Below are 13,440 nucleotides of genomic sequence, written 5' to 3'. Positions count from 1 at the left end.
TAGGAATGGAGATGGACCGGTCAATGGAGAGCTTTACCTTTCGGCTCAGCTTCCTCATCACCATGACGGTGAAGAGAGCGCGGCCGCAGGGACGCACGCGTGTGCACACACATCTTGAGCACATTTGCCCCTCCTGATGTCAGAAGGAGTGCAATTTCTTTCAGATGTGTTTCAGGAGGTATTGGAGACCTACACAAACTACGAAGGATTGACTTGATGGTTTATTTAGCTATATTGGGGTTGATAAGGACCCAAAATCACCATAATAGTAGTTTAGAAACATGGGAAAAGTGAGTTTTTCATAATATGTCCCCTTTAAGGTTAGATGCAATACTCGGTTACGCCAGCAGACAGCATTTGTTGCTATAGGGCAGTGGTCCCCAATCTTTTTCCTGCCACAGACAATTATAGCTTTTATTTTGTTAACAGTAATTTCTACTCTGCTGCAAAGAATGCACCAGAGAAGATGGGTGATTTCTCCATCAGATACATTTATTTATTACTATCATAATAATTATTACATTTAATTTAAAAACTATACTTTTGAGTTGAAACAAATGGTGGCAACTTCAATAAACTACAAGTAACAAAAAGGCATGGAAATGTCTCTTTTTTTATCAAAACATACCGAACCGAATGTGATGTTTGTGTATCGTTGCACCCCTAATAGATACATATACATGCATACACACAGACACTAACCCAGCAACCTCGAATGACTCAGAGTCTGGTGGTAGGAGCTAACTCAAATATTGTGTTTTGATAGGTGCTGGTGTGGTGTACCTGGCATACATGAAACATCCACCGAAGGGGAGAGCTGTCACCCGGACCCGTTAAGGGCAGCACAGCATCCCCAGAACACTCCAAGCCGCAACAGCACCTCAAGAACGACCCCACAGTGCGGGAAAGAATTGCTTGTAGGATTGTGGCAAAGTTATTATATTTAAATTATCAAATTTATTTAGAATAGAAGGAGGAGGAGGCGGTGGATGGTCGGTGGTTGGGTAGGGGAGGAGGCAGAGACAAGAATGGGTGATGTCATGTTATGGAACCTGTCTACATCACAGGGTCACAGGGAGGTCAAGCCCATTACTCATTTTTGAGAGAAGGTGAGTCTCTTTACTTTCACACGGACTTAGATATTACTGTTCACCAACCTTTTCAAACAACATTGATGCAGCAACTGCCTCATAAGGTTCTCTGTCTACTTCATAACAATTGTTAATTTATTGTACAGTTATTTTTTATCACATGTCCCTGTCACCTCTTGTATGGTTGCAACTGTGAATAACGACCATTATCATCAGGTTCTGGACCTCCTCTCTGTAGTGGGTCTCTCCAACAACAATGAGACCCACTACAGAGAGGAGGTCCAGAACCTGATGCTGTGGTGCTCGAGTATCAGCCTTGTTCTGAATTCCAGCAAGACCAAGGAGTTCCAGGAAGACTGAACACGCCCCTCTGTGCATACGAGGGGAAGCAGTGGAGCGTGTAGAGAAAATTAAATTCCTGGGCATCCACATCTCCTCTGACCTCTCCTGGACACTCAACACCAGACACCTGGTGAAGAAGGCCCAGCAACGGCTCTTCTTCCTCAGGAAGCTGAAGCGGGCTGGACTCTCCTCTGTGCTGCTTGCAAACTTTTACCGAGCCACGATAGAGAGCATCCTGTGCCTCAGTGCGACCGTGTGGTACGGCAGCTGCACGGCGCAGGACAGGAAGGACCTATCCCGGGTGGTGAGGTCAGCTCAGGGGATTGTGGGTCACCGTCTGCCTGACTTGGACTCAGTTTCCACCTCCAGAGTCCAAAGGACAGCCAGACGCATCACCACAGACCCCACCCACCCGGGCCACAAACTGTTTGTACCGCTCCCATCAGGGAAGCGGTTCAGGACACTAAAGCAGCACTGCAAGGCTCATAAACAGCTTCTTCCCCAGAGCTGTGAAAGCAGTCGTTCCCTTGCAGTGAGCTGGGACGCTCTGTGCCTGTCCTACTGTGCTGCTGTTGCTGATTTGCACTATTGCCTGCCGATTCTCATTCTCTCTGTGTATATATATTGTTGTTTTAAGAGAGATTTTGTTTTTCGTTATCTCTTAAAGAGATATTTTGTTTTTTCGTTATGTTCTGATGAGTGCCTTAAGCACTGGGCCTTCACACAATTTTATTATGTTCGCATAATGATAATAAAGTATCTTGAATCTTGATAGGTGTAGCTTTGTTGTGATTGAACCTAACAAATGCAAATATTAGACTTTGCATCTTGTCCCAAAGAAAAGTATATTTCTTACATTCTGTATGTCTGAAAACATTTCACTAAAAGATTGGCACAACACCCAAGTAATAATTATTATTGTAATGAGTTTAGATTTTATTAAGCACATGGAAATATATTTTGAGACTTGTACATACAGTACAACTTCAATCATCCACATAAACACATCATGATAGGTACATTTGTAAACACACCTATTTGTCTGTATGTATTTTACTGGACATTTGAATAATGTTAACCTGGAGAATAAAGAGAGAGAGTATTTTTTTTTAAATGCTGTTTACATAAGCATATACACAATGTGTCAAATCAAAAGGTGATTCATGTAAACACTCAATTAGAATACATTGATGGTTCATGTCATTGTATAAACTCCATTCCATCAAATTTTAGGACTATTTAGCATATATAATTGCTAACAGAACTCAGATGTCTTTGGATTAACTTTTGTTCATTAAATGTTTCTTTGTGTTTTTCTCTGGCTTAAACAATATGATGAAAATCTTTGGCACAAATATGCAGAACATGAGTCCAAAACTTGAAGCCAGAATAGCAAATATCTCTACAGCCACAGTAAATTTCCCAGGAGAGCTGACATATGCTGGGATAAAGGTGATCCAGACTGCACAGAATATCAACATGCTAAATGTAATGAGTTTGGCTTCATTAAAACTGTCAGGTAGATTCCGAGCTAGGACAGCAAACACTAAACAAGAGACAGCAAGTAGGCCAATGTACCCAAGGACAGCCCAGAACCCAATGGCTGAACCTAAAGCACACTCCAGGATGATTTTCGTTTCATACACGTTTAAGTTTTTTGCTGGAAATGGGGGACTAACAACCAACCAAATAGTACATATTAGCACCTGAATAAATGTAAAAGACACTACAGTCATTCTTTGCTGTGGAGCACCAAACCATTTCATGACATTGCTACCTGGGAGGGTGGCCTTGAAGGCCATTAACACTACAATTGTTTTTCCTAAAACACAAGACATGCAGATGACAAAGGTTATTCCAAAAGCTGTGTGGCGCAGCATGCAGGACCAGTCAGAGGGTGCTCCAATGAAAGTTAATGAACTCAGGAAACACAGCATCAGGGAGAAAAGCAGCAGGAAGCTGAGCTTAGAGTTGTTGGCCCTGACAATGGGGGATGTTCTATGACGAAAGAACACAACTGCAGTCATGATGGTGAGACAGGCACCGCCAACTGAGAATGCTGCCAAGATGATTCCTAGGACTTCATCATATGAAAGAAACTCTACAGGCTTGGGGAAACAAGTGTCTTTCTCTGCATTAGGCCAGAAGTCCTTGAGGCAAGGAAGGCAATCAGGAGAATCTGAAAAAGGAAAATTACAAAAGGTTTTTATATGGCCATGCACTGTTTCTAATGTTGTAGATATTTGGTAGAAAATTAATTACCTGTAGTATTACTGATCTCTCCTTCTGCACATGGTACACAATCATAACAGCAGATTGGCTTTCCTTTCTGTAACACCTTACGGGTTCCTGGAGGGCAGTTTTCACTGCACACTGACTTAGGCAACTGGCACAAAAAAACAAATAAACCTGAGCATATTCAGGTGCATTTCACAGATGTTCACATCCATCCATCCCACCAAAGTACAAAGTACTTCTGACTTATTTACTCCTGCGTACTTACTGCAGCAGTTAGAGTTAGAAACAATAGATGGTTGTGTAAAATTATGTTTTAAGTATAAATTCATCCTTTATTTTACAATCCCTCTGTGACAGGTTGATAAAATAACAACTAAAGCTGACATGGATTTCATGCTAACATATAGTGATATCAATATAGTGAGGTCTCAGCAGGAAAGGGAGGGAGGTGAGTCAGGAGACAGCAGGAGATGATGAAGAAAAGGACCGTTAAGATGACTTTGGCACCATGAATGGTAAAGAGAGATATAGCTGGCCAACATAATGGAGAGAAAGAGAGAAATAAATGTACTGTGTGTACAAGAGATCAGGTGATGGGAAGAAAGGCAAGGAGCATTGGATCAGGTTACAATCTGTTCTACAATGGAACAGACAACAAGATAAATGGGATTGATCGTGCTGAAGAAATAATTTGTCGGGAGTGTTTCAGAGGTGAAGAGAGTTTCAAATACACTGATCAGCATGAAGTCGGAAGTAGATGGTGTTGTGGTGAATATGGTCAGTGCATGCATCGCAGGTTGCGTGAGATGGTTGAGAAAGGAGAGATCTTCAGTATGACTGATGAAGTGGTGCAACTTGTTCCCAAAGAAGAGATATGCGTAATTGGAGCACATTTCAGCAATCTCTTTGCTGAAAGAAATGGTAATAATATGTGGAGGCATGGTGTCAAGCGTAGTATGAAGAGAAAAGGACAGGACCGTAGGAAACATAGTATATACCTGTTATACCTTATAAAAGCACAACATTTGAAAATATAATAATTTGCTTTGGTCGGCTTACTTTTTTCAGACCATCCATGAATGTGATGTTTTTCTTAAGGTGAAACTCCTGGCCCACTGGCAATGCCCCATCATAGAGACCCACTATCACCATCTCAAGGCCGCCGCTGTCACTTATTTGCCAGTTCATCAGCTCATACCTCGGCACAGGATCCCCGTTCTCATCAAATGACACATCATAACCAGCTTGTGTAAAGTTTACTTTTTTCAGTTCTGTTATAATCTGGCATGATAAAAAATAAATTAAAACAATGAGGGAAAGAAGGGAAAACATTAAATTAATATTGATTTTTTTTAATACAATTAAAATGACATTATATTTAAAAAAGACATCTGAGTCTTGTCAGTCATTTACACTGACTTGTTTGGTCTCTATCTTGTTGTATTTGTCACAATGAGTTGTAGAATTTGTGTCCAGGCACAATGTATTATGAAGGGCATGTGCTATGGCATAAACCGCCTTATACACCATGTGAGTGATTCGAAGATTGGACATGTCAGTGTATTTATCCTTTAGCTTCTGCATGTCCTGAGTTCCATCACACATTATCTCACCTGGGGCTGCACCTAAAATCAGAAGACAACACAACATTTTTAAGCTGAATAGTTGTAGGTTTATTATTTGTCAGATAATATTCACATTTGTTTGTATTGTATAACGAAATGCATTAATGCATACCAAGTATCACCATGTGTCTGTCATGTCTTGTTTAAATTGTGAATATTAGTATGTGTATTCTATGTATTAATAATGAGCGAGTCACCTTACCAACCTACACCAATTACGAAAAAAAACCAAATCACTGGGGCTCCAGCAGATCAGATTAATCATAATATAACAGTCAGAAAGATAGAACCCTTGCATTATACACTAATATATATATATATTAATATTTAATTAATACTGAACCATCTTCTGTTTAAAAAGATATAATCAATGGACATTGCAACAACTTTGAACAATTACTTCATAGACTCGGGTCAATAAACTAACTCGAAGCAACTGCCCCCAGATAGAATACCAACCACCAATGCCACTGAATGTCGCCAACCCCTCACTTAATTTATGCGTAGTGTCAAAGTCACAAATTGATAGAGCTGTGTGTTGCCTCAAAAGTTCTAAAGCCAAAGATTCATTTTGTATGGATGTAACATTTCTGAAATATCACAAGGAATCTCCGAACCCTGGAAGTGCTCTGTCATTACACCAGTTTTTAAGTCAGGTAATCCTCCAATAACCAGCAACTACAGACCGATAAGCATACTGCCTGCTGTCTCCAAAGTCATGGAAAAAATAGTAGCGGAGCAAATTGTAAATCATCTCAACAACAGTCCATATACCTTGAACAGGATGCAATTTGGCTTTAGAAAACATCATTCTACTGAGACGGCGGTTTGCTTCTTTCTGGAAAATCTAAAATCAAAGCTGGATACAGGCGGGATCATTGGTGCTGTGTTCATTGATCTCAAAAAAGCTTTTGATGCCATAAATCACCAGATACTGTTGACCAAATTGTCTAGTTTTAATTTCTCCATAAGTACTCTGAGTTGGATTGAATCATACATATCTGCAAGATTACAGTGTGTTAGGATACAGAACACAAAGTCTACATCACGTAACAACAATCTCGGGGTACCGCAGGGGTCAGTGCTCGGTCCACTGTTTTTCAGTTTGTTTATAAATGACCTGCCAAGTGGTTGTTCTTCGAATGTCACCTGCAAAATATATGCCGATGATGCTGTTCTATATACCCATGTAAAGGATAAAAAAAACATGCGGCACAAGAACTGACAGATGCTATGACAAATGTGTATAACTGGCTTGCGAAATCCCAACTTTACTTGAACATATCCAAGACTGTGTGTATGTACTTTTCAAAAAGAGCAAATACTAACAGTGATCCCAACGTTTTTGTGCAAGGTAAAAACATTGAGGTGGTACAGGAATTTAAATACTTAGGAATCACTCTTTACTCACAACTTCATTTTAAACGACAAATACAAAACACAGTGAATAGAATTAAGTTTAACTTGTCTAACTTTAGGTTTATCAGAAATTGTCATCTTCCTCAATATTAATTTGTACTATTTAGTAGAACTGTTGTATTTGTTATGACTGTTGTTTTATGTTGTTGATGTAAAAGGGACTAAAGATGGAAATTAGCCATTGGCTATAATCTGACATATTTACGTGTAAACGTTCATCAATATGTATTGTCCCTGTTTAAATAAACTCAAACTCAAACTCAAACCTTAACTAACTCACTTTTTCCCAGCCTGCAGTTGAATGAATCCTCCCAGAACTCTGTAAGTGTTGGAGACAAAGCGACAGTCGATGGTGACAGATCCATCAAGAATTCTTTTAGTCCAGGAGAGTCACTATGCTCAATGACAAATCCTAGGGCTCCAACACCGAAATTGAACCTCAGCAAATCTACCATGGGTAACCAGGCCTCAGTTCCTATCCACTGGCGAGGTGGGAAAGGCTCAAGGATTAGCTCCTCAAACAGGACCCTCACATCTCCAGAGGGTGCAAACACCACAACAACCCTTGCTGTAGACCTGTAGGACACATCACAATGCATAGTATTTAACAAAAGAATATCTTAAAATAAATTAGATATATGCCTATTTTACATTTTCATGTGTCATTTTGGTCTCATCAAACCTATTTTAAAATGATAGAATAAAGAGAATTGTAAATAAAAATACAAAATAAATACAATAGAACACAATTCTACAGTTTTTCCCTATGATAGCAAATTTAGTTTCCATATTATTTCGTGTTAACATATATAGCTTTAAAGTCAGTCACACAATAAACAAGCAATTAGTCAGTAATGCAGGGACCTGCGGATAATGTCAGCTACTCTTTTGATTTTGCTCCGTGAGTGGGTCTGAAGAACAGATTCAGAATATTCCACACAGATCCCTTCCTCTTGTGCTCTGGTCAAGAATACCGCCATTCCATTATTCCCATAGTCAGAATCTGACCGGACAGCACCTATCCAAGTCCAGCCAAAAGCTTTCACAAGCTTGACCATGGCATCAGCCTGGAAATTGTCACTTGGTATTGTTCTGAAGAAATTTGGGTACTGCTCCTTATCAGACAGACATGCACAAGTGGCAAAATGGCTCACCTAAATGAAAACATAAATGTCACTTTTTGACAAGACAGACATGGAATATCATCCCTAACCTAAGGTTAGGTTAGTTTGCCAAAAACTCTGAATGTTTACTTGAGGAATGTTAAAGGGCCCGATGACTCTTGACATGCTGATGGATGGAGAAGACCCAGACTCACCAACAATGCCCATCACCATACCTGACTGGGTGCAGTTGTCACCAGTGTTAAACTCTGGATCCAGGCCGTTTGAAAGCTGGAATGCCACATGAACTGCCACAGGGGCTGCGGTGCAAGAATCATGGATCTCATAACCGAGTTTAATACCTGGCAGCAGTTTTGTACTGTTGTTAATTTCCATGATGGCAAATATCATTACTCTTGATTGCCGCAGTTCCATCGATTCAAGTCTGCACACAGACAAGCAGCTCTGAATTTAACGTATCCTATATCATATAATGACAATTTTAAAAGAAGCAAATTCAGCAAGAAACCAGATAAATGCTATTCTAACTTATCAACAATAATTAACGGCTGACCTGAGTTTCATCTAAATATATATATCTCAAAATGTCATCACAAAATTTAAAATCCAGTTTTAGAAATCAGTCCAGTAATTTTGATTCACAGATAAAACATAAAGCAAATAAAATGTTCTAATTATGTTTAACATCCAATAAGATAAACAGTTTTCAATTCTACACCAAACATTTTCAGCACAATTAAAGTGACATCATCAACACAGTTCTATTATCCCTCTTACTAACCTTCCAGTGCAGGTTAGAGGATCGGGCATGCTGGTGTAGTCATGCTGATTCACTATGTTCATGCGATAGTGTAAGGAAAAAACACCTCCAATGATGTAGTCTCCATCCGTAGAGAATGCAGGTTGACGAGGGTTAGCCCGGAGCTTACATTTCACAGATGAGGTCTCACTGCTGACCGTATTGACAGTTCTGTCCTGTGCAAGCCTAGCCCTTTGCTTCGGAAGAGCTGAGTTCAGCTCACACAAACCCAGACACATGATCAGTCCAATGATGAGAAGTGACATTTTCTTCTCTCATCAGTACATCTGACTACACTTCACTTGTGTTTCCACTGGTTTTATAACCTTTTAGATGGCTGCTTCCCACCTACTATATGACACCAACCCATGTTTACGTCAGAGAGATAAGGTCAGTGGCTATTAAAGAACTTTAATACAAGGTTTTTTAAGCTCTGAAGACTGAAACACTTTATAAGATAGGCCAGAGCCACCTCTATTCCTGAAGAAGGCCCAGGTCCTTCAACATGTGCCGGACAATGCTGAGGATGTTTTATAAGCCTGTGGTCTCTAGTAACATCCTGTTTCATTTTGTGTGCTGGGGCAGGAGACTTGAGGGTCACAGATGGAAACAGACTAAACAAAGTCATCCTTAAGGCAGGTGGTGTTGTGGGGATGAAACTGGACTCCTTCAAGACAGTGATGGAGAGAATGATGCTTCATAGTTTCTGAAGCATCCTGGACAACAACACTCACCCCATACATCAGCTCCTGGTACACTGAAAGAGCACACGCACAATGAGACTGAGACCAATCCCCTCAAAATCTGAACACCATAGAAAGTATTTTATTCCTGTGGCAATTGTAATAAAGAATGCATCATTGTAACCTTCTGTAGCTTTGTAAAAAATATTTCTTAATATTATAGTTCACTATTTCTGGATGGTGGGTGCTGGTGGTGTGGCGCCGGGCTGGCCTACTGTGCCTCTTTATGCCATGCTGGTCTTGGTTTGTTGGCCGTGTTGGCATTTGCCGCTCCGGGACCCTGGGCTGGTCCTCCTGCGGGTGGCTCCTGTGGGGCCCCAGGGGTCGTGCTTTTGGGGGGAGTCGTGAGTCGTTCCGGGGGGGTCGTGCTTTTGCACCTACAAGAAACATGGTGGAATCTCAGATTCCACCATGTTTCTTGTAGGTAGCCTCATGGCGGAATGAAGACGCATTCTGCTTCGTCAACATGTCATTCTATCCCCTGAAGACGGGACTTTGCCCCGACGAATCTAAGCCCATGTTTATCTGTGTTGTGTTAAGTCACTGTTGTGAGACGTTCAACAAAAATCAGTCATAGCAAAAGCAAACTAAATGTGGTGCGTTCCTAGTGGTGTCGGCATGTAATTACGTTGTGGAATCCCATCTAATATGGAAATTCCCTACACTTTCCACCTGGACACACAACACATCCAACTTTCTCATCATCATCATGTCCACCAGCTCTCTAGCTTTTCCTGTCATCGTCCCAACATCAACCCTAAACTCTTCCATTCCATCTTCTCTCGCTGCTGATGCACCCATTTTCCTGAAAAAAGGGTGAAATATTTACTCTGCCGAGGGTTCTCGATTGTCTCAGACCTTGATCATGATGAATATATTTATTAGATAGAATGTTAAAGCAGTACAAGTACAGTCAAATAATAGTGTGTATGACAGTACAAGTACAGTCAAACACCCTGTCTAAGATAATTTCAAAAAAACCCTTGCAGTCTTGTTTCCGTTGAAAGTCCTTAGAACATAATTCATCAACATGTAACAATACCAATGAAAATAAAAATAAATTACTCCATTGATGAAAAATAACAATAAAAAATTAAAAAGACATATAATATGTACAACATAGGCGGACAAAAAAGGGGGAATTGATCTGGAGAGAGTTGTGATGACTATCTCCGTTTCCGCCCCCCTGAACAGTGAATTTTTAGGGCCGTTTTGAAGGAGGCCAAAGAGGTGCATGTTTTGAGGGCAGGAGTCAAACAGTTCCACCCTTGGGTGGCAGTATTGTAAAAAAGAGAATTTACCCATGTTTGTCTTATAGCAGGGTGTAATCAGGTTGTTGTTTGAGTTTCCTCTAGTATTGTGGCCGTGGGTGTCACAAAATCTCTGAAGGTGTTTAGTGAAAGGGATTGAGAGGATTGAGGGCAGAGCAGCATTGACTATTTTAAATGCTAATCCCATTTTGAGTCATTTAACACTGTCTTCTACCCTGAGCCATTTTAGGCTAGCAAAATATCTAGTAGGAAGGTGGATCATGGGCCCCAGATTGAGAAGTAGACAAATCAGTTTGTTTTGGGAAGTTTTGAGCCTAGATTTCAGGGAAATTTTGATGTTGGAGTACCAGGAGGTGCTAGCATAGTCAATAAGGGGCTAAACGAGTGCTCCAGGAAGAGTCCAGAGAGCACCTTTGTTGACAAAAGTAGACATTCTGCCCCAAAATTGATTGACAATTTCGATCATCTTTGTTGCCATGCTATCACCAACCGAGAGCAAGTCCCGTCAATAAAAACCATTTGGACCACACACACACACAGAACAAGCAGGTTTGATCGTTGCGTGTGCTACACATAACTATGTGTAGCACACGCAACGATGAGCCTGTGTAAACAGGAAATACCAGTAATTTTTAATGTGTTTGGTTTTTGCTTGTGCAAAATAAATTTCCCAAAGAAGTGCGAATTATACTCCAGAGCGACGGAGTATTAGGTGTATTTTTTTATACAGTATAAAAAATAAAGTATATGATTGAATAAATGTATAGAAATTAAGTGCTTGAGTAAATATCTTAACCTTATGATAAAACAGAATATTAGTGGTGATACAAATCAGTTAATTTAGTGCATATCATAATTTACTGTAACAAAATAAACTATAAAAATATATAAAATAAGTTAATAACCAGAATTTAACATGTTTGTCATGATTTGTTTTAATTATGCACCTTTGTGACACAGAAATGGTTATTTTCATTGTGATTGGTTGGTTTAGTATTAACCCATGTGATGGATTTCTTACTGTTAGGGTTTTGCTAAACGCTCTTACGGTTCTTTCATCTCCTTCGTAGGTGCGTAGTCAATGCAGAGAATGTAGGTAAAGTTTAAACATTTATATAAACAGCAAGTCAGTTTACAGTTGGACTCGGGAATCAACGCTGAGGTTCGGCCATGTTTCTTGTGACTGCTCCATGCTCTGAACTTCCTCTTCGTCATTTCTTTGTCCATCAATAAGTCCATCCCCTGAAGGTGGGGCTTCGCCCCAGGCAATCTTAAACCCCTGTTGATCAGTGTCATATGTGTCTTCACTGATGAGACGCTCATTAATATCAGTATAGTAATATGAAACTTAGTGGTGTGCCATGCTAGTGTAGTGTCGGCATGTTTTCATGTTGTGGATTTCCATCTAATATGGAAATTCCCTACAACAGAAAGATCAATTGGTTCCAAGGGATTTGTTGAAAGCTGACTTGGTCGTAAATTTAAACAGGAAAATATGATTTTAGCAATCACGCATATTTTAGTGCAGAGTCTAATATACATGATATATAGATTCAGAGCCCCCAACTGTCGGTTATAAATTTTCATGTAATTAGTAGCTTTGGAGAGTTTAACATTTACATGTTACACATTTGCAGCATCACAAATTGTGAGAATTGATAAGGTAAAATTCATTGTGATATGATTTGCTTTTGTTGTGTGGGCTTGCCTTTTTGCTGGATAACCAACATGTATGGTTATTAATGTTGTTTATTTTAAAAAACAGAATATGAAAAACAAAATAAATTATATTACAAAATATTTGTCAGGCAACAATGAATTAATGAAACAAATAAGACCAGTGCAACCAGTTTTTTCATCTCTCAGTCTATCCATCACCAGGGCAAACAAATAGGGGCTCAGAGCTGATTCCTGGTGCACTCCCACCTCTACACTAAACTCCCCTGTCTCTCATACTGCACACTACACTGCTGTCGTACAACTGCCATACATGTCTGGACTACTCTGACATACAGTACATACATCCCGGCTGCCGCACATGTACACACTGTCATTGTGTCCTTGGACAAGACACCACCCACATTGACTATGTGAATGTAGTGAGCAAGTGAATGTCGGTGGTGGTCAGGAGGGCCGATGGTGCAAATTGGCAGCCTCGCTTCTGTCAATCTACCCCAAGATTTGTTTATATCTTCCAACTCTCCACCCCTCCTTCCTCCTCCACACTGATCGCCGCTGTTAGCGCTATAGTCCCTCTTGAAGGTAAAACTCATAACAAAACCACATTTTATATCACAGTTATACTATTTATCATTTATTATATCATTTTGTAGAGTATGTGTGTATCTATATAGCAATTAAAAGCACTTTGTTGATTTGAGTGTTTTTAGACGGCCAGAATGTATCTGATATTTTTTTCAGTTATTTTATATGGGAAAAAGTTATTGGACATACGAGCGATTTGAATTACAAGCTCATTCCAGGAATGAGTTATACTCGTATGTCAAGGTATTATTGTTGTCACAGCTTGCGGAGGATCTGTTTTTTTCTATGCACGAACATCTCCTGTCTTCTCAGAACCTCCTCCTGCAATCAGCTCATTCCGGTCACCTGTGCTCCTTTGCTCACCTGCAGCTAATCTCTCATCAACCCAGACACTATTTATGCTCTGCCCCCGCCACACTCATCCGCCAGATTGTTTAGTGATGGTTCCTACTTTGCAACATTCCAGATTGGCCCCTGTGTTTTGACCCTGCCTTTGGATCTGTCTGCCCATCTGTTCTGACTA

General features: G+C 40.1%; 1 protein-coding gene across 1 annotated transcript; it reads right to left on the bottom strand.

Annotated features, from left to right (window-relative positions):
* Positions 1-2,713: 2,713 nt before the first annotated feature.
* Positions 2,714-8,802, bottom strand: LOC137913675 (extracellular calcium-sensing receptor-like). Its single transcript, XM_068757311.1, has 8 exons — positions 8,621-8,802; positions 7,969-8,263; positions 7,580-7,869; positions 6,996-7,291; positions 5,091-5,296; positions 4,731-4,952; positions 3,696-3,819; positions 2,714-3,612 (listed from the first exon to the last, which is right to left on the bottom strand). The coding sequence occupies exons 1-8, from the start codon at positions 8,680-8,682 to the stop codon at positions 2,714-2,716; spliced, it is 2,394 nt and encodes a 797-aa protein (XP_068613412.1). The 5' UTR covers positions 8,683-8,802.
* Positions 8,803-13,440: the final 4,638 nt, after the last annotated feature.

This window comes from Brachionichthys hirsutus, unplaced genomic scaffold (assembly GCF_040956055.1).
Source record: "Brachionichthys hirsutus isolate HB-005 unplaced genomic scaffold, CSIRO-AGI_Bhir_v1 contig_987, whole genome shotgun sequence".
NCBI lineage: Eukaryota > Metazoa > Chordata > Actinopteri > Lophiiformes > Brachionichthyidae > Brachionichthys > Brachionichthys hirsutus.
The sequence above is the reverse complement of the archived record's forward strand: the minus strand, read 5'-3'. Positions and strand labels throughout refer to the sequence as shown.